At 38.8% G+C, this 27,071-nt stretch overlaps 1 protein-coding gene across 1 annotated transcript in view; it reads right to left on the bottom strand.

The window, feature by feature from the left end:
• LAMA2 (laminin subunit alpha 2) overlaps positions 1-27,071 on the bottom strand; it is a 472,106-nt gene that overhangs the window by 278,696 nt on the left and 166,339 nt on the right. Inside the window, exons 5-8 of the mRNA XM_070417672.1 lie at positions 9,602-9,781; positions 6,564-6,653; positions 4,466-4,583; positions 234-412 (exon numbers count right to left, since the gene is read on the bottom strand). Coding sequence (XP_070273773.1) covers positions 234-412; positions 4,466-4,583; positions 6,564-6,653; positions 9,602-9,781 — 567 coding nt within the window. The remainder of the gene's footprint in view (positions 1-233; positions 413-4,465; positions 4,584-6,563; positions 6,654-9,601; positions 9,782-27,071) is intronic.

The following is a 27,071-nucleotide window of genomic DNA, read 5'->3' as shown; positions in this document are numbered from 1 at the left end:
TGTTCTAAAAATAAGAATAAAAATTAGAGTTTGTCTGGGGGTGGGATTGACTGAAATATGGCACACTTTCTGAAGAGATAGAAATGCTTTATATTTTATTTTCAAATATTTATATGTTTCCATTATGAAATGTTTCAGTCATCTTTAAGAATTTGAAGTTATCAGAATTATTTTTCTATATAGTACACCTTTGTATGAAAAAAATAACACTTCATAAAAAAAGCATACTTTACCCCTTTGGCTCTGAAGAAACCATCAATACATGTCTCACAGTTTATACCAGCAGTGTTTTGAGAACAATTGATGCACACACCACCTCCAATGTATTTTCCATGTATATTTAAGCTCAAATTTCTTCTGGCAACATTTTCATCATAATAGCATTCTTCTGCCTTCCCATGACAATTGCATGCTGCATTAAGAAAACAATTCATAAATATTGTTTTCCAGTTTCAGAGAGAATTAAATATCATTCTCTATTATATAATATATTTTATACTATATGAGGAAATATATGTATTATGCATATAATCAATATAAAAGTATCTAAAATTATTTGGATTTATTGGTTATATTAGTAAATTCACACTTTTTAATGGAGCTTAAAATAATTAAAACATATAAATTAAACTGAGTCATATGAAATGCCAATATTTGACTGATTTGATCTCACAAAAACAAATTCGTATATGGTTAAACATACAATTTCCTATTGTGGCAAAAAAAATGTTTTGAACTGTGACATTGGATGATTAAGATCCAGGGAATCTATAATGAATAATTACTATAATCTCTGTGTTACATCCTATGGGTAAAAACAGATGTTTAGAATATAGTTCTTTTCCTTTACTACTATTAATAACTAAAATTTAGCATTTCTCTAAATGCCATGTTTTCTTTTAAGTGTTTTATATTTATTACCATTGATTTTAATTTTCAAATAGCTTATGAGTCTGGTACTTTAGCCTCTTTGCACATATTAGTAACCTGAGGCACAGAGAAGTGAAATAACTTGTAAAAGGAAACCAAATCAGTACTGACAACCCCTGGGAAACCAGGCTCCAGAGTCTGCAGAGCCAACCTCTACTGCATTCCCTTCAAGTTCCACCCGATGAGAGAGATAGATGTCTGCCAAACCATCAGGGTAAAAGGAGAGGTTTGCTGAGTGGCTGAGATCATGCTCTACTGCACCAGACTGGGATTTGAGTGACCTATCCAGTAGTTAGCAGTCATGTGATGTAGGGAACTTCTTAGTTTCACTAAGGGTCAGTTTCCGTATAAGATACAAGTAGACTGAGTGTCTTTCCTCAGAGGTTGAGTTTCATAGGTGTCCTTACATTGATTTCCACATACAGACGTGCGTGTGTGTGTGTGTGTGTGTGTGTGTGTGTGTATGCCCACGCTCAATCTTGTTTTTCCACTAGAGGGCACATTTCAATACTGCTCTAAACCCGTTTCATTTTACCAACAGTGAATATCATAGCTCTTTCTCTATTAGCACATGATTCCTCTAATGTTATTTCTTAAAAGGCAGTCAGGTCACAACTAATCAGGCCACTACTAATGGGTGGTTAATTGTTTCCAGATTCCGCCTTTATAAATAACGCTGGTACACACTAGGAGGACTCAGGTGGGAGTAAGAGTAGTGTTCTAATGTCAGGCTGCTTCACATTTGCCAGCTGAGTAAGAAAATGCAAGCCTCAGTACCATTGCAGTACTTATCTGTTATGGTTGCTTTAAGATTGTACAATGCCTGAGCCACAGTCACTACTAAAGTCCATAAATGTGAGGAGAAGTAGAGTGAGCAATTGTATACTAATGGCAAGGATTATGATCATATGCTCTGCACAGCTTTATGAGTATATCTATAGGCTGGATTCCTACTACAAGTATAAATTCTAATCAAAGGACACACAATATTTTAATGAGCTTGAAAAATTCTCCTCCAACAAATCTGTGTCAAATTATTCTCTATCCAATAGATATAATAGAACCCTTTTCCCATAAACCTCACCAACACTGCATATTAGCAAATATTTTAATCCAGTTTCTGCACATAGTAAGCATTCAACCATTTGTTGAGTGGAAGAATGAACATTTTGAAAAGTTAGTGTATTTTCATTGTTATAATCGGTACTTCCTTAATTATGAGTAAATGTGATGATCTTTTTATATGGTTGTAAGTCATTTTCCTGAGAAATGTCTTTTTTCATTTTTCTCATTTTTAACAGTTTAGTGGCATCTATACTAATAAAAGGGTAGTATGCTAATTAGACCGGGTTGACTAAACATCTTCCGGTTGTCTGGTCCTCCTTCTGAACAAAGCCACGGTGGCAGGGACCGAGGCAGTGGCGATTAGGGGTGATCAGGCCAGCAGGATAGGGCAGTTAGGGGTGATCAGGCCAGCAGGGGAGGGAAGTTAGGGGTGATCAGGCAGGCAGGCAGGTGAGCAGTTAGGAGCCAGCAGTCCCGGATTGCGAGAGGGATCCCCTGAGGGGTCCCAGATTGGAAAGAGTGTAGGCCGGGCTGAGGGACTCCCCTCCCCCCCAGTGCACAAATTTTGTGCACCAGGCCTCTAGTTTTATTATAACTAGGCAAGATCTCATAATACAGCAAAGACATTATCTCCTTGTTGTGTTTGTTGCCAATGCATTCCTAGGCTGTTGACTTTTGATTTAGAATATAGCATTTTTGTTATATTGATGGAGAGTTTTCAAAGTTTATTCTAGAAAACATGTAGTAATAAATATACATCAGTAGGCATTAAAAAGTTTTATATCTTTAGGATAATGCACAATTCTTTAAAAATCTTGTAAAAATATATCGCAAGAAACAGTCAGGATTTCTGCTATGAATATAAGTAGAGGGAAATAAAGAGTAATGCACATTTATTCTCACACTATCTGGAATTAGTGCTACTGAGAGTGTTTATAACCATGAACTAATGTGTAACACACAAGGCTGGAGCAGTGGTCATTTTCACAGTTCATGCAGAGAGGGCCCTCTTCCTACAGCCCTGGTTGCTGTTTAAAGGCCGTGCCTGCACAGCGCAGAGGACATGGATAGCACCTACTTGCAAAGAGCCATTTTTGTTCTGCCATCAGTAGTTTGCTATTTCACAGAATGCCCAAGAGACAAAACTGAAACGGCCCTTTAGTACAGGCTTAGCAATATGATAAATATTCTTTGCCCTTTAGAGATATATCATGCCTTAAATAAATTAGACTGATGAACGTCTAAATTGAATTTAAATGAATTAAAAGGTGATTATTCATCTTATAGAAGGATTGGTCATGTCATGAAAGGGTTTTTCTAAATATTAAGGTGACTGGAACACAATGCAAATTGGAAAAGAACATTTTCATATAAGCTTTTAGGGTTGCATACATTGCCCAAAGCTTGATTTATGTAAGGTTTTATGGTTAAGACCCCTACCTTTAATTTAGGTTTTAAAAAATCCATATATTTTCTCTGTTTGGAATTACAACTTCTCATTTGTCCCATAAAGGAAGATAAAACTGTTTTATAATTGCACTATTTTAAAAAATGTGTCTAGTAGCAAGTGGAAAACTCCTTTCACCTTGCTTTGCCCATCCCTGTTGCTAACAAGTTTAACCTAACCTTTTGGTTTCCTTGTCTAAACAAATACACACAAGTGGAGAGTAGTAAAGGGTTTCTAGATGGAACGACAGGAATGACTGGTTGTTATGACATGCACTGCGGCGGCTGCTAACCAGCCCAAACCAGGCCCCGATTGGCATCCCCCAACTGCCTGTGGCTCCTCCCTCCTGACCGGCCCTACCCCCGATTGCCCCCCCCCCCTCTGATCAGGGATGGGGCTGGCCAGCCAACCGCCCATGGCCCTTCCCCTCTAACAGCCAGCCCCCCCTACCTGCCCCCCATAGGCCTTGATCACCGGCCAGCCTGAGGGACTCCACCCATGCACGAATTCGTGCACCGGGCCCCTAGTGTAATTATAACTATGTGAAAGGATATCAGAGACATCAGGGAGAATCACAGATCAAAAAGCAAAAAAGGTGAGTGCAGAAAAATGAAGGGACTCCAGACATGCATGGATAGCATATACAGAATCTTAAACTGAAAAAAAAAGTATTTTAAGGTTGGAAATATTTTGTTATTAAAGTTTGCTATGATTCAATAGTTTAAAGACCTACCATGGCTAATGACAATAGACATATACTATGCTTTTATCTATTTATCATAATCCTCACATAGTGATAAATCCATCGGTGTTTGGTAAATATTTACCAATAAAACAAAACAGCAAAAAACACCACAAAAAGCTGAGTAACCGAAATAGCAGGGTAAAAGAGATTACCAGTTATTGCCTTGGATAAAACATGGAAACTGGAAACAGTGCTTCCCTAAAATCGCCACATGCTTATATGACCTATGTCCCAGACAAGGAAGAGTTACACATGCTGTTGGCTTCTCAGGAACATACCTTCACATTCGCTTTTAGTCAGAAAAGTCCCGGCCCGCCAGGGCTTCTGATGGAATCCCGGACAGCACTGGTCACAGCTGTCACCACACGTGTTGTGCTCGCATTCACAGCGGGATTTCTAGTCAAAAAGGGGGAAAACATGCTTTCAGCTGCTTTTGGAACCATAAATGAAAGGTTTTTCCTGCAAGGTAGAATGAAGAGAGAACTTCCAGACTATGGACCAAAATATAACAGTCCTGTCAGTCTTGGAAGGAAGAGGTGCTCATCCTGAAAGCAGGTATTTGATGGGCACCAGATTCCGGAGGTCCAGGCTAGTTCTGGGATCACTGGGCTTCAGCTTAGAAGAGAGAGAAGAGAGTAGACGTCCAATTGGGAACAATCTTGGGCCTAAGACTAAGATCCCTTCTTCTTTGAATTTAAGGCTTCCCTCAGAGTATTGTTAACATTTGGGAGTGTGGACACAGGGAGACAGTTGCTCTCTAGGCACTGAAAGGCATAATTATAATAGAAATCAAATGTCCCAGCATGTACCCGCGTGTACACACACACACACACACACACACACACACACACAGTCCTGTTTGTGTGCTCTGAGTACAGTCTCTTCTTAAAAAAAGTATTGAATTGCCCTAGCTGGTTTGGATCAGTGAATAGAACGTCAGTCTGAGGATTGAAGGGTCCTGGGTTCGATTCTGATCAAGGGCACGTGCCCAGGTTGCTGGCTCGATCCCCAGTAGGAGGCATGCAGGAGGCAGCCAATCAATGATTCTCATCATTGATGTTTCTAACTCTCTCTCCCTCTTGCTTCCTCTTTGAAATCAATAAAAATATATCTTAAAAATTATTGAATTTATTGGGGTGACAGACTTCAGGTGTACAATTCTAAATCATCTGTGTTATATTGTGTGTTTACAACCCCAAGTCAAGTCTCCTTCCATCACCATTTATCTCTTCCTTTACCGTCTTCTACCTACCCCCGCCCCCTTTCCTCTGGTAATCACCATACTGTTGTCTGTGTCTATGAGGTTGTTTTCTTTGCTTAATCCCTTCACCTTTTTCACTCAGCATTCCAACCCCTATCTCCTATGACAGCTGTCAGTCTGTTCTCTGTACCTATGAGTATATTTCTATTTTGTTTGTTAGTTTATTGAGTACAGTCTTCATTCATGGCATGGAACTGACCCTCCAAGGCTGCCTTTGGGCTCCCAAAGCTTGGGAAACACTGCTCATTGTGACATCTAATAGACACACACCCTTCTAAAAGCAGCACCTCTAACGTGCCCAGATAAATGTACCAGGGCATTTGAACCTCCCCTCGGAAGTAACATTATGATGCATTAGTCAGAAAAATGGCTTTTAGAGAAATGCCATTTGTGTTACAATTTTAGTAGGAGAAAAAAAATCTATGCATAGGTAGCTATGTTCACCAATCTTACTATTCAATATATTTCTTCCATATACTATACAACAAATGATTTTGTATTTCGCCAGTTTGGTTATGACTGAGAAGAAAGATGCTCATTCATCTTCCTTTTAGTTTACATTCACTTAATATATTGTCATTAATGAAAAATTTGACCCAAAAGCATGGCAGCATTTTCTGGCCTGGCAATTTCAATTCTCTCCTGAATACTCTCTTCCACCCCCCTGCTTATTGCCCTGCCCCACCTCAGTCTCCTGTTTCATGCCATTTATATTCACTTCCATGGACATTTTTCATTTGTTTGCATTAACTTTTTTGATGAAAATTTTTGAAAGAAATGGTCCGGTTGATTGATGGCAGGCATTCTCCAAAGCTAAATCATATTGTAGGCTGTCATAGCTAAAGAGGTTTCAAAATAGAAAGACCTGTTTGGAGGCCCCCCCCCTTTTTTTTTTGGAGGGGAGAAAAACTAATCTGGTTACTGATACAGTGATGGCTGATTTCAAAGTCTATCCTCTTAACCACCAGCTCTATTTCCCTCTGGCACAGCTTCCTGTTACACTGTCTAAGCCGAGACCTGACACCAGCTCACAGGGTCCCTCTCAGCAAAGCCTCTTGTGAAACATTCACAGTTCAGAGCTTCGTTTTGCCTAAGCATCCTATAAATATACATACATTTGTCACTGGATCAAGTGGACAAGCCCTGGCATGACCGAAGCAGATGCACATCCCTCCAACCGAAATATCCTTGACAGAGTAGTAATACTGCAAAAAACAATCAGAGAGAAATCCTGTAAAGAAGACTGCAAGGTGAAAGTAACAGAAGGGAACCTGCAATTAAAAACTTTACTTTCTACTTTTATCCTTAGTTTGAAGCACATGGTGTTTCTCTGGGACAACTGAGGGCTAACAATAGCCCCGAGAAAGAACGCCTCTAATTTATGTTGGGTGGGCATTTTAGAAATCTTTCCCACAGGCAGTACAAAGTCCATGCTGAAGCATCTGTTGTTGAGGGCAAGTTGTTATAATTCTTCATTAAAATTGTTTTAGTTTCTTGCAAGAAAACCTCTTTTACTGTCATTAGAGAAACCTCAGTATCCATGAACCATATGTAGACTGTTTTATTTGATGAATTTGAAAAGAATCAGCAAATTTAGGGGAATGTACTCATAACAATACGTTTCTTAAACAGAAGGAAGTGAAATGGGACTAACTGCAGGACTGACCTAACACAATGTGAAGGGTAAACTAGATGGGCAGACCACTCGCCTCTGTTCATTATGATGTTAACAAGCCCATGCAATTATTTCCCTTTCTAAAGTGAAGATAGGGCTATGTTCCTAAATCTACCCAGCTTTTCAAAGACTATGTATAATTATAGAACTGAATTATGTTTTAAATTTTAATTAATATGTATGAAATATTTTATAATTGAGAGTACTTCACATTGTCATATGCAATCCAAATAACCATCGCAGTGGCGATGGTTCTATTATTCTAATCATTCACATTAAAAAAAAATTAGAGAAAATAAGTAGGTAAACAAAAATCTGAATTCCCTGACGACAAAGTTCCCTTTCCATCTACTTTTTTCTTTTTCTTTGTTTGTTTTTGTTGTTTATACATAGTGTCTTTTATAATATTTTTGTTGCATCACCTCACTTGATATACCCGAACTTTGAATTTATGAAACTTGCTAGGAAATTTAGGTTAAAAGTCTGCTTTTCACTAACCTCATCACATAATAATATAGATACAAATAGGGATATTTGCTTGTAAAGCTGATACAGTAGTTTTTGTAGATGCTTTTAAATTGGGAAATCTGTTTTAAATATAAATGTTCAGTGGGGCCTTGACTTAGGAGTTTAATTCGTTCTGAGACCGAGCTCATTAAGGAGCTCGTTAACTCAAATTACTCTGTCAACTCAATGCAAAAAATCGGCCGAGAGACAGCTGGTATCTCAAAAAACTCGTTAGTCGGGACACTCGTAAGTCAAGGCCCCACTGTATAATGTTTCACTTTTGAGCCATTGAAAGGAGCTAAAATTCAATATCCCTTTTTATATATTTAAATTTACATGTAGTGTTTACTTAACTTTACTTTCAAAAAACATATAAATGTTGAATTTCACTGCTCTATTTTAAAGGCTCATGTCCAATGAATTCTAAATAATAGATGGGCACCCCAATCTCTACTTTGCCTTCTCAAAAGATGATAAGAGAAACACATTTATTGCCATTGATTTTTTCCCCCTCTGATAGATATACTGTCAAGAAAGATTAAATTTTCCTTCAAAATTATTTAGTCTTTCTCGGTACATATTTTTAAGTCATGCTGAAATTAAAATTAAAAGGGATTCTTTAAAACAAGAACCTAACATCACCATAAAATAATCATTACTTCTGTATAAGATAATTTACAATAGGCTGATGTATAATACATGGTAAAATTATTTTAGGTTTAGAAAATACCTAAACCTAACACAAGAAACATGTGTTGTATGAGGAAAACAAAACTTTAAAAGTTATTTTATTATGGAGAGATTTGGGAAGGGTAAATTAAGTAATGAGAAGAGAAAATTTATGAGGGGTATTCATGAACCAATATTCAATATTCAGCCTAATGGTTCAGCAATTGTTGGCAATAGTCTGACCTTAGGAAAATCATTTTAGAACTAAGAGTTTTGTCCCACAATTTTAGTTTCTTCTACAATGCTCCATTTACCTTTGCTTCTGGTCACACAGTAGATATTCTCTTAGCATGGATTTATAGCTGAATTGCCCCTCTTGGTAATAATGTCTTGGTTATGTAACAGCATGTAGGGGAGGTGACATAATCCAGTGCATGTGGCGGGGGGATAGATAGGAGGAAGCACAGTTATGGCTCCTAGCAACCTCCACTGATCATCTATGTCATAGTCATATAAATTCCAGTTTAACACTGGAAAACAGCAATTTTATTAGCTCCTGTTTTCAAAGATCTGTTGAAAGACTGCTATAAGCATTTTTTTCTGATATCCTATCATTAAGGAAAATAAAACAATATATAAAATCAGTTTTTCTCTACAGTCATGCTTTTTAAAACTATGGCTTTTGATTTATTAGTAAAGCATAAAACAAAATTATTTAATTGGACAAAATGGTGCACAGACCAGCAGCATTGACATTACTGGGAACTTGAGAGAAATGCAGTTTCTCAACTCAGCTCTAGACCCCCTAAATTTTCACAATGTCAACAGTTGCTTCGGTGCATGTTAAGGTTTATGATTTATTGCAGTGTGTGTGTGTGTGTGTGTGTGTGTGTGTGTGTGTATGTGTGTATTAGTCATGTCATAAAATGTATTTCTTAGTGTTGATTGCAGCCAAAAATGTTTCCATTTCTTACAGTAACTCCCCAAAGCCAATTATAATAGTGCTGATCACCCAAAGTGACAAAACTTAGTTCTCAAAAATCAGAATATGAACTAGGCATTATGATCTTCATTTTGCAAAAGAGGGGATAAAAGTTTTAAAATGTTAAAAACTTTGATAAATGTTACACATCTAATAAGTGGCTGAGCTTAGATTTGAACAAAAGGCCCACCAAATTTTAAAGTCTTTGATAACCACTGCCACAAATCATGGAAAGATATATTTTAAAATTATTTAACAGAAGATTAAAAAGAAGGGTGCAATATCATTCACAGCCTACAATATGGTCCATCATAACTTACCCTTCGTGTGACAATGGGGTCAATTTCCCTTGGGTCTTTGTGAGCAAACATCATCAAATCGGCATTCAAGGTGCGGATCCTCTGAAACCGCAGGCGAATATAGCGGGCAGAGGTGAATTCTAGCAGTTCAGGAGAAGGGTCATCCGCACTTGGTCTCCCGTTGATCAAAGAGATGTGAATCTACACAATGTGGAAAAAAAATTAACAATTAAGCTCACCAAATACTGAATATCTGGTTTTGTTTTGTTTTTCTTTTGGAAAATCAAGATAAGCTCTCTACTCCTAATTAATTAGGCAGATGCAGCTTCATGTTTACTGAAATAAAGTAATTGGGGGATTTTATGGACCTTTTAATACATGTATATGCAATATATTTGTTTATATTTTAGGTGTTCTCTATATATTGCAATTACCCATAATCCTCTATTCCAAGGCATTGCATCTATTTGGCTTTCTTAGGGGTTCCATAAATTTTTAAATCACTAATCTTTATCTGAAAATTATTGTGTCCTGAAATTATTTAAGAATCTGGTACACAGTGGAAAACCAAAAAAACTTGGTTTTAAAAAAAAAAGCTAAAAAATAGACAAAAGCAGAAACTCATCAAGTACTTAAAATCATTCTAAAGTTGAAAGTATCTATTTAGAGCCTTAGCATATAGAAAGCAAAGAAATGACACACTGCAAGGAAAACTAGACAAATCTACAATCATAGTAAGAGATTTCAATCAGTTGTTCATTTGTTGTTGATTTTTTTAGTAACTAGATCAATAAAATCAGATGTATAACCCAGTCTACGAAAATACATGAAAACCTGATTGGAATGGTAGATTTGTTAGGAAAATAATTGAGCACAATTGACACTAAAAAAAAAAAATCTAATAAAATCAAAATAGAGAAATTGCAAAGAAACTATCCTTCAAAGATGCATGAATCCCACATGCTCCCTCAAGCATTTCACAAGAGCAGAACATTTTAATGAGAAATAAACCAGTTTGGTAAGATAAAAAGAACTCCTATTACAGATAAAGGAATTCTTTGCCCTCATACCTAAAGAACTCCTATAAACCAACAAGAAAAAGACCAACAACGTAACACAAAAAGCAGAGAAAAGATACAAGGGAACTATTCAAGGAAATTAAAAATGGCTATTAAACTTTTGATAAGACAGTGAACCTCACCCATTATTTAAAACCACAATAATAAACTTTTTCCATTTTTTCAGAGGGTCAAAACCCCAAAGTATTGATAATACTCCCTGATGGCAAGACTGAAGAGGTATAAGCATTTTCATACCCTTACAGGCGTGAGTGCAAAATGACATAAAACCATATGAAAGTGAGTTTATCAATAATTATCAAAATAACAAATGCAACTCAGCCATCGAAGCTCAGTGGTTGAGTGTAGACCTATGAACCAGGAGGTCATCGTTCGATTCCCATTCAGGACATATGCCCGGGTTGCCAACTCTATCCCCAGTGTGGGGCCTGCAGGAGGCAGCCAATCAATGATTCTCTCTGATCACTGATGTTCTCTCTCTCTCTCTCTCTCTCTCCCTCTCTCCCTTCCTCTCTGAAATCAATAAAAATATATTTTTTAAAAAATTACAAATGCATACAATTTTTAATCTAATATCCATCAATGTGCAACTGGTTAAATAAATAATATATCTACCTACTGAATTATTGCACCATAAAAAAGAATGAGGCAACTCAATATACTAATAGGAAAAAGTACTTTCACTTTTTGTACTTTGTAAATGCATTGTTACCTATGCAATAAATTACATCAAATCAAAGTTTTTAAATAAAATTAATTGAGTGGTAGATTTTGGACTGAATCACCCCCTTACCCCTACCCCACCCCCAAGCATGTGCATGCACGCACAGGAGACTAAAGAGACAGAAATGCAAGAAGAAAGGTGTCTTGTGCTGGGCCGGAAGCTGTCCAGGAACACGGCAGTCCATGCATGTACTGGGAAACTGTGACTTGAGGTCATCACTGGAATTTTCACCCACTTTTGCAAGATCATATATCATGTGCGTTAATTACATTTTTTTTTGACAGGAGAGGCAATGGTATGTGTTTCCATTCTGAACATCCTGCATTTAGATAATCTCCGAGAGCATTTACAAACTCACTGCCAATAAACTACTGAGTCACTAGAGACATAAATATAGCAGACTCTGAGATGAGAAACTAATTCTGATGTCACAAAGCATAAGCTCAAAATGCCTCATGATAAAAATATGAAATGTCCCAGCTAATTGAGTCTACCTTGGATACGTAGTAAAGAATAAATTCACTTACTACATTTGAAGATGATAGAATTCAAGATCTGCTAAATATACTGAATCTGAAAATACTGGATACTTTCTCTCTAACGTATAAAAAAATCTAAAAGAGTAAAGTGGATCTTGTATATTCCACATTTCTGGCATCCAGTGGGTAAACCAGAAATGTGTTTAAGTAGTCTCTATTACTTAAGAAGGTATCAATTAAATGTTAAAAGGATGAATAAAAAGATACATGAAGCAATTAAATTAGTTCCCCTTAGAGATTAATTTTGGCATCCAAAAAATCACCAGTGCCCTTGAATTCATGCTTAATTTCTGTCTCATCAAGCTCTCCCTTGAGTGCTCCTAAAAATGCTGTTTGAAAGAAAGGAGGAAATCACTGCATGTCTAGGATTAAAGTTTCTGAAAATTATTAAGGTTTATTTGGTGTTTATCCTATGGTGAACCATTATTTGTGGTTGTACATAAAATCAGTAAGTTCCTCTTTGAAACTCACGGGAAATTTAAAATGAATGGTGTACATGTTCTCATTTAGGTTAATAAACCATATGATAGCCACATAAAGGACTCAGCAAAAGAACACTTCTCACAGCTTTGGTATTTTCATCAAGCTACTCTGCCAAGAGAGCTTGTGAGTATAGTTAGTTCCAAGCTGTTTTTGGATTATAAAACCAGCCAGCTGTTTGGCCATGTTGTGAGCAGCTTCATTCCATCATTTTTTTTTCTTTTCTTTTTTCACTCCCCTTCAAAATAAATCATAATATTGGCTAGGATATTTCCACTGACACAACGCTGTGTAATTCCGAGTCCTCTGGATAGCTTAGCGTACTTCCTGGTTTCCTGTGGGGTGACAACTGGAGGGTGTCTATCTTCAAAAAGATGAAAAGTGTCAGTCCTCAAGACCACCACTGCCTTGCTGTGAGGCTGTGGGAAGTCCATGGCAGTCTAGAATCTTCTGAAATGAGTTCTATTACAGACATGTTGGTGGGTGTATGTTCATGCTGTCAAAGGAATTCATTCCAACTGAAAATATCAGCCTGATTAACAAACAGTCTTGTAGAGTTTTAAATTACACTCTTCTTTGAAATCAGTTTTGCAGAAAAATAAAGAGGAAAAATACCTAATGAGTTTATGACCAAATGACCAAATCAATATTGCACTTTATTCACCCAAATAATTCTGTTTTTATTAGTATAAGCATACTATATAAATCATGTTCCAACTGCAGATGGAGAAACATTTGTGAGTCTATAGTGTTTTTACTTCTATAATTAGAATACAATTTAAAAATGGTTTACGCAGCAAATAATCAAATTTCTAGTATGAATAATTGTCCCTTATGATGTTTTTCTAATTATATTAATACAACTGTTTCAGATTTCTAAAACAGCTATACTCCTAATACCCTACACAATGATACAAATTTTTTGAGTGGGTGCATAGATGGGAGAATGTAGGCTGCTTAAAAATCATTAATAAGTATTAGAAATTTTGAACTGAGTAGTGGAAGTAGATGGAGTTGACAATGTATGTGTAGTGTGCTCCCTTAGAGGATTTTAAAATCCCATTTGAATTTTTAATCTCTAAATTTTCTAATTAAAAATGGAGAACGACTTATAAGTAAGGTGTCTCCAGGAGATAAGACAATAAAATCCATATATGTAGGTGCAGCCAAGTAATAGATAGGTGTATATGTAAATGAGTGATTAAGACTTGTGGAAGAGAACCAAGATGGCGGCATAAGGTATAAACCTGTGCGTGCTGCTTCCCACAACACTGAAATTACAACTATAAGACAAAACAGCTATCATTCAGAACCACAGGAAAGCTGGCCGAGTGGAAGTTCTACAACTAGAAGGAAAGAAAGAAGCGCATTGAGACCGGATAGGAGGTGCAGACACACCAAGAACAGAGATATGAAGGCATGCGAGAGGCGGCTGCACCTTGGTGCGAGGTTTTTTTCAATTGGAAGGGGATACAAGCTCTCTAACGCAGTGAGCTTGTTTAAGGTGGGATTCTGAGGTCCTAGACTCCTACGGGGAGAAACTGGACTGCCTTGCAGCAGTTTGGAAAGTGAGGGGGGCTTTCTCACAGAGCTGCTTGCAGGGATCATTGCTGCTGTAGGGGCGCGGGACTGCAGAGATGCAGAGTCGCAGAGACGCGAGGAGTTGTGGACACGCTGAGGACAGTCGCTCCGTCCTGGTGATTCTCTGAGACCCTGCCCCACTCAATTTACATCCCCTCCCAAGCTGTGCTCAGTGGTGCAAAGGAATCACCTTGGCTTTTACAGCCTAATCTAACTGCAGCTGGGTTAGAGAGCTCCAAACCTTCCAAATTCCAAACAAAGAGAAATCTGCTGATATCACTGTAGCTCCTGCTGGGTGGACTCACATAGTGGTTGACTTGAAGATCCAGGAGCCAGGGTACCCCTGGTCAGATACCAGATTTTAACTCCTCACATCCATAAGGGACACACTCAAGAGGCAGACTCAGTGAGCACCAAAGCTGCACTGAAGCAAGTCCTGCCCCATAAGGGTGTTTCCAGCACAGCAGTTCTTCTTATAGGCACAGTGGGTCCTCGCAGTCAGCCAAAAATGCAAAGACAAACATGTCACAGATGAAAGAAATGGAGGAAAGCAAACTAATGGAGGACATAGAATTCAGAACCACAGTTATAAGATTACTCAAGAATCTTCTATGAACCTCCGAGGAACATAGAGAGACCTTCAAGGATCTAAATAAGAATGACAAAAAAATGGAAAAGGACCAGTCAGAAATTAAACATACACTGACTGAAATAAAGAATAATATACAGAGATCCAACAGCAGACGAGAGGATCCCAAGAATCAAGTCAAAGATTTGAAATATGAAGAAGCAAAAAACATCCAACCAGAAAAGCAAAATGAAAAAAGAATCCAAAAATATGAAGATAGTGTAAGGAGCCTCTGGGACAACTTCAAACGTACCAACATCCAAATTATCAGGGTGGCAGAAGAAGAGAGAGAGCAAGATACTGAAAGCCTATTAGAAGAAATCATAACAGAAAACTTCCCCTACCTGATGAAAGAAATAGACTTACAAGTCCAGGAAGCTCAGAGAATCCCAAACAAGAGGAATCCAAAGAGGACCACACCAAGACACATCATCATTAAAATGCCAAGAGCAAAAGACAAAGAGAAAATCTTAAAAGCAGCAAGAGAAAGAGGCTCAATTACCTACAAGGGAATACCCATACGACTGTCAGCTGATTTCTCAACAGAAACTTTGCAGGCCAGAAGGGAATGGCAAGAAATATTCAAAGTGCTGAATACCAAGAACCTACAACCAAGATTACTTTATCCAGCAAAGCTATCATGTAGAATTGAAGGTCAGATAAAGAGCTTCACAGACAAGAAAAAGCTAAAGGAGTTCATCACCACCAAACCAGGATTATATGAAATGCTGAAGGATATTCTTTAAGAAGAGGAAGAAGAAGAAAAAGGTAAAGATAAAAATCTATGAACAATAAAGTGACAACAAATAAATACCTATCAACAAGTGAACCTAAAAATTAAGTCAGAATAAACTGGTGAATATAATAGAAGCAGGGGCATAGAAAGGGAGTGAACTGACAATTCTTGGGGGGAAGGGAGTGTGGGGGGTACGGGAAGAGATTGGACAAAAATCTTACACCTATGGATGAGGACAGTGGCGGAGGGTAAGGGCATGGGGTGGGGTGGGAACCAGGTGGAGGTGAGCTATCGGGGAAAAAAAGAGGAACATCTGTAATAATCTGAACAATAAAGATTTATTAATTAAAAAAAAAAGATTTGTGGGAATCTCTTAAATACAATCATGGTTAATATGATATTATTTCAGAGATGGAGAGTAACTTTGAAAAATGAGCCAAATAACTTTTATTTCACTCTGTGTGAAAAGGAAAAAAATCAAATATTTGGAGAAAGGGGGTAAGCTGTATGAATCTTAAGAAAAGGGGACAACAAAACAATTTGTCATTGTGTTTCTAGCACAGCACAAAGGCTCTGGAGCTGGCTATATATCACCAACAGGAACCCTCAAATTATGACTATTTAGTCCTCACCATATCTGATCTACTAGCAGCATTTGAAACAACTGAACACTCCATTCACTTCCAGGACTCCACACTGTCCTTGTTTTCCTCTGGTTATCTCCTTCACTACTTAACACCCTTCCTCCTCTCTAACTCTAATATTGGAGTGCCATGTTGTTCAGTCTTTGGTCTTCTCTTCTGTTCTATTTATACTTACTCACTTAGTGATATCATCAACGCTCACAGCTTTATATACCACCTATACTTACGTCTCCCACATCTATGTCTTCAGGCCCGATCTCTCCTCTGAAGGTCAGAAGGCAGAAACCAACTGCCTTCTTGCCTACATTTATTTGCCTACCTAATAAGTATTTCAAATGTAGATCTCAAATTGAGTTCCTGCTTTTCATCCCAACAGTCTTCCAATTTCACTAAATAATTTCATTCTTTCAGCTACTCAACAACTTTAAGTCATCTCAACTGTTTTTGTTTTCTTTATTCCTATGTCTGAAATGTCTGAAAATCTTATTGGCTTTATCTTCAAAATATATCCAGCATCTAAACACTTCTCTAAAACCATCTTAGCCCAAGCTTTCATCATCCTCTGCCTGGGTACTACAATAGGATCAGAACAGGTCTTTATGCTACCACACCTAACTCCCTATGGTCTACTAGTAATATAGCAGATTAAAAAAAAATGTAGTAAATGTTTCCATCAATTTAGTCCCAGTATTCCTTAAAATAAAAATCACAAGTTTAATATTAATGATTTAAAATATTGGACACCAAAAAAGCCAACTTTCACTCATGCTGCAAGTTGGTCTATGTTCTTTTACTTCTGCTTGCCAGATGATCTTTAGTAATTTCTGCAAAGAGCTTCCTTGTCAATAGATTATATGGAAAAGTTTTAAAAGATGGCCAGCAGCTTTATGAAAATTGTGTGAACCATAGCAAAGGAGGTCCATTCCAACTCAAGTGTGTGTTACATGCCGTTGGGTTGGCTCTGACTCCTGGTGGCCCTATGAATAAGTGAGATCCACAATGTAGACCCAGGCCTATGGCTGCTTTGACAGACTCGATTCATCTCATATGTTGTCTTTCTCTTTTCCTGTTGCCTTCAATTTACCCCAGAATTCTTGTCTTTTCCAAAGAACCCTGCCTTCTCATGAGGTGCCCAAGCAGGACAGCTTCAGTTTTGTCATTTTTGTCTCTAGCAAAGTTTCAGGTTAAATTTTCTTTAAGACATACTTGTTCATCTCCTGGTAATCCAGGGTATCCATAGAACTCCAACATCATATTTCAGAAGAATCTTTTTTTCCCTTCTTCAATGTCCAAATTTTGCATCTGTACATAGGAATTGGGAATACAAGAGCGTGGATGATCTCTAAAGACACATTTTCGCTCTTGGGGTGATCTTTCCTAGTTCTTTCACTGCTGAGTATCTGTCATCTCTCTATCTCTTGGCTGCAGCATTCATTTAAATTGATGACCAAATCCAGTTAAGCAAAATCTTTAACAATTTTGATATCTTCATTGCCTATATTAAAGTTGCATATTTCTTCTGCAGTCATGTTTTTTGTTTTTTTTTTCATTTTTTTTTAAATCTTTATTGTTCAGATTATTACATTTGTTCCTCTTTTTTCCCCCCATAACTCCCCTCCTTCCAGCTCCCACCCCACCCTCCACCCTCACTCCCCACCCACTGTGTTCATCCATAGGTGCATGATTTTTGTCCAGTCACTTCCCGCATCTCCCACACCCCTTTTCCCCCCAAGAATAGTCAGTCCATTCCCTTTCTATGTCCCTGATTCTATTATAGTCACCAGTTCATTCTGTACATCAGGTTATTTATTCACTTGATTCTTAGATTCATTTGTTGATAGATGCATATTTGTTGTTCATAATTTGTATCTTTACCTTTTTCTTCTTCTTCCTCTTCTTAAAAGATACCTTTCAGCATTTCATATAATACTGGTTTGGCGGTGGTGAACTCCTTTAGCTTTTCCTTATCTGTGAAGCTCTTTATCTGACCTTCAATTCTGAATGATAGCTTTGCTGGATAAAGTAATCTTGGTTGTAGGTTCTTGGTATTCAGCACTTTGAATATTTCTTGCCATTCCCTTCTGGCCTGCAAAGTTTCTGTTGAGAAATCAGCTGACAGTCGTATGGGTATTCCCTTGTAGGTAATTGAGCCTCTTTCTCTTGCTGCTTTTAAGATTTTCTCTTTGTCTTTTGCTCTTGGCATTTTAATGATGATGTGTCTTGGTGTGGTCCTCTTTGGATTCCTTTTGTTTGGGGTTCCCTGTGCTTCTTGAACCTGTAAGTCCATTTCTTTCTCCAGGTGGGGGAAGTTTTCTGCCATTATTTCTTGAAATAGGTTTTCAATATCTTGCTGTCTCTCATCTTCTGGCACTCCAATAATTCTGATATTAGTCCGCTTAAAGCTGTCCCAGAGGCTCCTTACACTATCTTCACATTTTCGGATTCTTTTTTCATTTTGCTTTTCCAATTGGGTGTTTTTTGTCGGATCTTTGGTTTGATTCTTGAGCTCCTCTGGTCTGCTATTGGGTATAATATTCTTTATTTCAGTCCGTGTATGCTTACTTTCTAATTTCTTTATTGTAGCATCGAGGGTCTCATTAGTTTTCGTGAGGCTCTGCACAAATTTATGGCAAGCCCTCAAAATTGCGATTCTTAGCTCCATATCCTCCATTTCTGTCATGTTTTTTTGTCTCCGCATCTTTTATGCTTTCTTGGTGCACCCCCTTGTGGTCTCTGTGCGCAGTCTTGTTCTAGCCAAGCCTTAATTGTTGTAGTTAACACTAGAGGGATTTGACCACCAGGCCAACTGGCTGTAGGAATCAGCTGAGCGGAAAACGTCTGTCTTCTGGGGAGGCGCTAATCCAGCCTTTGCCTGAGGCGATCGGCAAATGGCTGTGCGCAGGGCTTGGGCGGGGCGGGCTCAACAGGGCGGGGGGAGGGAGCCGCTATGGCCGCTCTCAGTCCGTCCCCAGGGGCTCTGCCTCTCTGTCCCAGCAACCGCTGCACACCTCGGAGGGGCCGTAGCCAGACAGTCCCGCTTCTCCCGTTTGAGTCTGGGTCCCTAGAGACTCGCCCGGATCTGTAGCCCAGAGTCTGAGACTCGCTCCTGATTGAAAACGACAACCGCGCCCTCAGCCGCCAGCCCGCTTTGCGCGCGCACCACCGCACCACCGTACCTTTAAATTTTCCACACTATGCCTCCTCTGAGCGTCGGAATGCTGTTGTTTTTGCTTCTAGTTGAAGAGTCTCTCCTCAGCCAGCCTTCCTGTGGTTCTGGTTGATGTCCGTTCCGACTTTTAGTTGTATTTTTGAAGTGGTTGTTTATGGCGGCAATCTCCGGTGTTTACCTATGCCGCCATCTTCGATTCCTCATCCTGCAGTCATGTTTTTTGTTTTTTTTGATGTCCAAATGCCATCCTGCTTTGGCACTTTTCTCTTTCCTCATTTCAAATCTTTGCTACTTTCTTCCAACATGAGCCTCATGCCATAATCACATTCACTATTAGCTAACTGCACAAAGTCATCATTTTTTTTTAATGAAAGCAAAAGCTTTTAGTCTCCTCTCATCATTTGGTGCCTCAACAATCAACTTGAAAATTCTCTTGAGGTCAGTATCTATTTCACAGAGTGCTCTAAATATTACTTATAAAATATAACTCCAATCATGTCACTCTCTTCCTCAAAACCTTCCAATGATATTCTATTTCACTATCAATAAAAGCCAAACATTTTACAATGAACTATGAGATCCTATATTATCTGCAACATACTGTGTCCTATCCCCTAACATTACCAAAGGAGAAAACAACTTTTAAAGTTCTTTCCCTTATTCACACTGCTCCATCCAGAGTGCCATCTTTGTTAGAGCATGCCAGATAATCTTTTTTATATATATACTAGAGGCCCGGTGCACAAAAATTTGTGCACTCGGGGGGGGGGGGGTCCCCCACCCCAGCCTGTGCCCTCTCACAGTCTGGGACCCCTCGGGAGATAACGACCTGCTGGCTTAGGCCGGCTCCCGAGTGGCAGAGGGCAGGCCCAATCCCTAGGTGCAGCCCCTGGTCAGGCTCAGAGCAGGGCCGATTGGGGAGTTGGGGCGCCATCCCGTCATGCACAGAGCAGGGCAGATCGGGAGGTTGCAATGCCACCCTCAGTCACACTCAGGATAGACTGATTGGGGGGTTGGGACACCGCCCCCTGTTACACTCAAGGCAGGGTCAATGGGGAGGTTGCGGTGCCACCCCGTCACGCACAGAGCAGGGCCCATCAGGGGGTTGAGGAGCTCCCCGCTGTCACTCACAGAGTAGGGCCGATAGGGGAGCTGGGACACCGCCCCCTGTCACACACAGAGCAGGGCGGATCAAGGGGTTGGGGCACTGCACCCTGTCACACTCAGGGCAGGGCCAATGGGGAGGTTATGGCTCTACCCTGTCACACACAGAGCAAAGCCCGTGGAGGGGGATTGGGGCACCACCCTCTATTACCCACAGAGCAGGGCCGATCAGGGGGTTGGGGCGCCGCCACCCCTGTCACACTCAGGGCAGGGCCGATGGAGAGGTTATGGTTCTACCCTGTCACACAAAGAGCAGGGCCCGTGGGGGCGGGGGGTTGGGGCGCCTCACCCTGTCACACACAGAGCAGGGCTGATCAGGGTGTTGGTGCGCTGCACCCTATCACACACAGAACTTCAGGGCAAATCAGGGGATTGGGGAGCTCCCCCTATCAGGCACAGAGCAGGACTGATTAGGAGGTTTGGGCGCTGCCCCCTGTCACACTGATCCCGGTGCCGGGAGCCTCGCTGCTCCGCTGATCCCGGTGCCGGGAGGCATATTACCCGTTTATTATATAGAATAAAGGCCTGGTGCACGGGTGGGGGCTGGCTGGTTTGCCCTGAAGGGTGTCCTGGATTAGGGTAGGTGTCCCCACTGGGGTGCCTGGCCAGGCTGGCTGAGGGGCTGAGGGCTGTTTTCCCGCTGGCAGTTGACTAAAAGCTCCCAACCGCTCCTTGTTTTCTTTTTTTTTTTTTTATTCTGGACCAGCTTTAGCTCTGAGGCCTCGCTGTTGAAAACATCGATACAATGTTGCGGTCCCGGGCTGACTGAAAGCCGGTTTTGTTTAGCTTCTTATTTGCAACATAGTAATAGTTGCTTAGAGTTGCAGTTGAGAGTCCGGCAAGTGAGGCGGGGAACGTTGGAGTCTGCAGTTCCTGGAGGAAGCAAGCCTCCCTGCTCGCTTCAGTGCATGGCTGCCGGCCGCCATCTTGGCTGACAGTTAATTTGCATAAGGATACGCTGATTAGCCAATGAGAAGGGTAGCGGTCGTACGCCAATTACCATGTTTCTCTTTTATTAGTGTAGATATATATATTTTATTGATTTTTTACAGAGAGGAAGGGAGAGAGATAGAGAGTTAGAAACATCGACCAGCTGCCTCCTGCACATCTCCCACTGGGGATGTGCCCGCAACCCAGGTACATGCCCTTGACTGGAATCGAACCCGGGACCTTTCAATCCGCAGGCCGACGCTCTATCCACTGAGCCAAACCTGTTTCGGTGCCAGATAATCTTTTACCTCAGAACTTTTGAACTTGGGTTCCCTCGACCAGAATGTTACCCTCCCAGATTTGCAATGCTCACTTTATCATCTATTTCAAACTATTTAGCAAATTCAAATAGCTTTCTACTTTAAAAAGCTATTTCATAGAGTTAATCAGATTTTTTTCTGTAATTATATGAGTAAACCTTTGAGTATGTTATTCTACAAAATGAAATTAAAGTCAGTAATCCTTCATATCATTTTCCTTCCAAGAATTTTGAGTTAAGTTGATTTAAAGAAAATTAGGAAATTAACAACTTGGATCCATGATTTCCTTATATCCAAGTCTACTATGCATGTTAATATTAGTTAAACATTAGTTAACTTTATTCTCTATTACACCAATGTTCCATTTTGACAGGCTATTTTCAGCTGAGCAGAACACATAAATGTGTTCTCTCAGTTACAAGACATTTTATTTGAACTTAAGAACTACTCAAATTAATTTTGTTAATCAGACCAAAGTGAACTTTACCCATTGGTTAGCTCCTTCTTTGTGCAAATCATATTCTGGCTATTTCATTGTCCAATCTATAAATTTGATGTACTACTATTTGCATGAGTTCATAAAAAAAACAATAAGCTTATTAAAATTATAGAGTAAATGTCTCAAACTCTATGGACACACAATAACTACCAATAAGGCTAATTAACAGAGTACCTTCCTTCTAGAAGAAAAAGTTTTTACCAAATGTTATCATCTTTATGGACTGCCATTAGTTTTATTATATGTAACAGAATAGTTATTGAAAAATAACCTTCCTTACCTCATCAGAAAAGTTTTAAACTTTTTCAAATCAATGGAATACAGCCTGTTTACTTGCATGTGTCTGCTACTAGACTGTAATTTCAATGAGAATAGAAACTTTGCTTATTTATATTTTACTGCTCAATAAAGTGAATAGTACATGGTAAATTCTCAATAATTACTTGCTGAATGAATAAATCACTATCAGTGTCCACATATTATAGGCTGTGATAGATCTTCTGGCAAATTAACTCTTTTCCCCAATCAATATTCCCAATTTTTATATATCATTCAAAAATTAACTTTGTGTATTTTTAAATATATTTTACCTATATTTCCAATTCCATTGATTGGATGCACACAATAATTTTGGCATGAATTTTACTTACCACTAGAGGCCCAGTGCACGAAATTCATGCATGGGTAGGGTCCCTAGGCCTGGCCGGCAATCAGGGCCAATCAGTTTCCTCACCTCCCCACCTCCCCAACCTCCCCACCTCCCCACCTCTCCGGCTCCTCCTTCCCTCGCTCCCTCAGCGCCCCAAGCTGGTCACCTGCCATGTTCCATGCTGCCCCCTGGTGGTTAGTGCACATCCTAGTGAGCAATCGAACTCCTGGTCTCCTGGTTGAACTCCCGAGAGGATGATTTCCATATTAGCCTTTTATTATATAGGATAATTAACTAAATCTCACTACAGCTGTAATAATTCAGGTACTTAAAGGGGCATGTTATGGAGATCTTGGTAGCCCCAATATTTGAAGAATAAACAAAAAGTATTTCAGACACTAGTGGAGTCATTTCTGAAGATAAAAATAATGCAATATACTTGCATAAATGGATACATTCTTTCAGGTGCCTCAATATTCCTACTTACCAGAACTGGAAATACATTCTTTTTATGCAGAATGCACTGAATTCATTTAGAAAGTCCTTAATAAATATTGCACTCTCATTAGAAGTGTACAAACCCAACTAAAATAACTTCTCCTCCATGGATAATGATTACTGATCTGCTCAGTAGTAGTATTTTAATACATAAAATATCAAGGACTATAAGTGACCTTAACTTCCTTATCGCAAGAATACAGGAAATATCAACTTAATGAACTGTTTAACAAATAGGACTGTATCATTGACGACCCTACCCGGAGCTTAGTCTTAACAGGTATTTGACACTCCTATAAGATGGTATTTCACTTTTGACACCCACATGATTCCATTGTCCCTGAAACTTAGATTGTTTTTCTCCTGTTCTTTAGAATTATAATTCTTGCCTTTGTCATTCCTGAATGAAAGTTTTTCCTTCTATAAAATACTTAAACATATTCTTCACTGTCAAAACAGTAGTCATTAATAAATTGCAGTGTAATAAGAAAATCAGTTCTCTTGAAAGAGTATTTGTCTTTTTGTTTTTATTTTTCTTTTCTCATAGTAGAAATACTTAAAACACTGTGTTTCAAAGATTTGTGGAGCTTCTCTCCTGGTCAAATAAGAGCATCCTTGTCACTCTCTCTCTCTTTCATTTTATATCAAAGTTATTTATTTTTGTACCAACAGATTTCATGAAGCATGCTTTCTAACTTTTATGAAATTAACACATAGGCTGTTTTTTGAAAAGATAAAAAATAGAAGTGAAGTCATAGATGCTTTAGGGGTTTTGATTTTTCTCAACACCTCAAGCTTGGTATGGTCTTTCTTTTTAAAAAGCTCTGGTGAATTTTTGCTTCATACAAGTCAAAGCCATCAGCAAAGTATTTATTTCTAAGCCCCTTGAGCTTAGGTTAGTTTCATCTAGATCATGCCCAGATGGGTGACCTGTAATCCATCATAACTGAATGGAAAATCTTGTATCATTCCCACTGGTCATGATGTATAAAAGGAACAATGATAACTAAGTCCCTGATATTTCTAAAAAAGAGAAAATCATTACTAAATACAAATATCACCCCTCCCCCTTTTCTTTTCTCTAAAAGGACCTTGACACACAGGAGCTCATTTTAAATCTATTTTAAAATTTAAAGTTATTTTCAAATGATAATTTTAAAAAGTACTCCAAGTTGAAAATGTTTCATTTATTGCTTGTGTTTTTCTTTCTCCAGGTAAAGTATATAATATTTGCAGGGATAAAAGAAGTGTTGTCAAAATAGGTTTTCTCAATCTCTTTTGGGAGCTTCTCATATAAATTTTATCAAATGCAGATGTCATTTATAAATCTTTGTGCTGTCAACCTAAGATAATATAGGGACATAAACATCATCTGAAATTCACAGCAGGAAATAATCTAAGAGAAATAGCTTCAGAATAGACCACGAGGGAAAATCACCAGATTTTCTTACTCCCCTCACACATTTGCCTTGTACTAAATTTTGTTTTGGGTGTGCCTCAACCAGACACAGACTAAGAGAACAGAACCATTAGTCATCTATTCCAACTTCATAGCTATTTCAGAAATTTCTGTGCAATACACAGGCCGTGGCACATAAAATCAATAGTGGTTATTACTGCGTTCTTATTGGATATTAGACACTCTTGCATGTGATCTCTGTGTTCCAAATCATTCAGCAATGCCAGGTGGTGTGGCTGAGCATGGACAGATGAACCAGGAGGTCATGGCTAGTCTTCTGGTCAGGGCATATGCCTGGGTTGCAGGCTCAAACCCCAGTGTGGGGCATGCAGGAGGTAGCGGATCAATGATTCTCTCTCATCATGGATGTTTCTATCTCTCTCTCCCTCTCCCTTCCTTTCAGAAATCAATAAAAATATTTTTAAAATAAATAAACCATTCATCATTAACTCATTTCATGCTTACAACAATTTCATAAGGTTCTTGTTAGTATCTCCTTTTAAAAAAGAGATACACACAAAATTTTAACAAATATGGCTAAGTTCATATAGCTAAGATATGTTCCAATTTGAGTCTTACTGCATGGCTGAGCTCAGTACCACCACACTACCTCACAGGAGAGGGTTTTAGTACGCATCTGTTGAATGAGTAACAGCAGGTCACCTAGGCACTGCTTGAAGATTTCTTGCATCATGAAGCTCAGCACTAGTGAGAGACCCTTGTCCATGCACCCTCCCTTCCTTCTCTTATTTGCCTTTCTTCCATTCCATCCTTGTCTGTAACTAACCCCAGTAGCTCAACTTCAGTTTTTCTTCATTGTCTTGCTATTGCTCCTCTGGAATTATCTATATTGTTTGATTTCCCCAGCTCTTGGATTTTATTCATGAATTTGGGCAGTATTTATCCTACTAGTTTTATCCATTCTAGACTTCCTTGGGTAAACTGCTTAACATGCCTGAAAGTCACCACAAAGGACCAACCACCAGATCAGATGGTGACTAGGCTCCCTGAGAACAGGTGTGAACTATATTATAGCATAGAGCAGTGATGGCAAACCTTTTGAGCTTGGCGTGTCAGCATTTTGAAAAACCCTAACTTAACTCTGGTGCCGTGTCACATATAGAAATTTTTTTATATTTGCAACCATAGTAAAACAAAGACTTATATTTTTGATATTTATTTTATATATTTGAATGCCATTTAACAAAGAAAAATCAACCAAAAAATGAGTTTGCGTGTCACCTCTGACACGCGTGTCATAGGTTCGCCATCACTGGCATAGAGGGCCACTTAGTGACCCTAAGCCAAGAGAGTCCCAGACCTGATTAACACCCCCTGGCATTGATCCATATCAGTAGAGATCTTCCATAAAAATAGAAGCAAAGCTCTACATTGATCAAAACCAGAACTGGAACATGTCCAAGAAGGCTAAAGCATCAATTAACATGAAAAGAACCAACAATCCCTAAAGTCTTAGTAACATCATAATATTCAAAATTGGTTATGACGGGTTTAATACTTAATTAATTTAATAAGTTAATTCACTGGTGTGCAAAAAATTAATACTTTATGGGAAATTCTACTAAAAAGAAAGTACTAGGCCCTGGCTGGGTAGCTCAGTTGGTCAGAGCATTGCCCCTATATGCTAAGGTTGTAGGTTCAATCTCTGATCAGGGCACATACAAGAATCAACCAATGAATGCATAAATAAGTGGAACAATAAATCTCTCTTTCTTTCTCTCTCTAAAAATCAATTTTAAAGGAAGTACTAAAACTTCAAATTATAGGGAGAGAGAGAAACAATACATTAATACCAAAAATAAATATCTGTGAACTAACATGCTCTTCCTCAGTCTCAAATAATAAAAGCAACTGAGAGTACAATGACCTACATTGGTAGGACAGAACGATCAGTACACTTGAAAGACATGACAACAGCACAAAGGAAAACTTAAGCAACATTTTCCTGTTTTGTTTTTAGTCCCCATGTGGGAACACTTGTTTAAAATTAAAATAAAATCTTGGAGCATGAGCTCTAAATACAGTGCCAGATCCTGTGTCATTAGATTCGAACAAACCAGTCTCTCCTTCTCATTCCCTGACTCAAAGTTTCCTCAGAGAAAAACTGTGTGTGTGTGTGTGTGTGTGTGTGTGTGTATGTATGAGTGTTGTAAGTACATAATAAAAATCTGGATAAATATATTATCTTGATTTTCCCCCATTTATGTAGAATAGCATTTTGGGATGGCCATTGGCAAGCTAAACTAATTTAATTTTCACAAAGGTTCAACTTTAAACAAGATGTCAGAGATTTTAAATTATGAAGGCATACTAATTCTTAGACACAAGGTCCTCATGATTGAGCATGTTCCTGGGCTACCTGCATTTCTAA

Source organism: Myotis yumanensis, unplaced genomic scaffold, assembly GCF_028538775.1.
Source record: "Myotis yumanensis isolate MYYU_CA2020_CCGP unplaced genomic scaffold, mMyoYum1.0.hap1 SCAF_6, whole genome shotgun sequence".
Taxonomy (NCBI): domain Eukaryota; kingdom Metazoa; phylum Chordata; class Mammalia; order Chiroptera; family Vespertilionidae; genus Myotis; species Myotis yumanensis.
The sequence above is the reverse complement of the archived record's forward strand: the minus strand, read 5'-3'. Positions and strand labels throughout refer to the sequence as shown.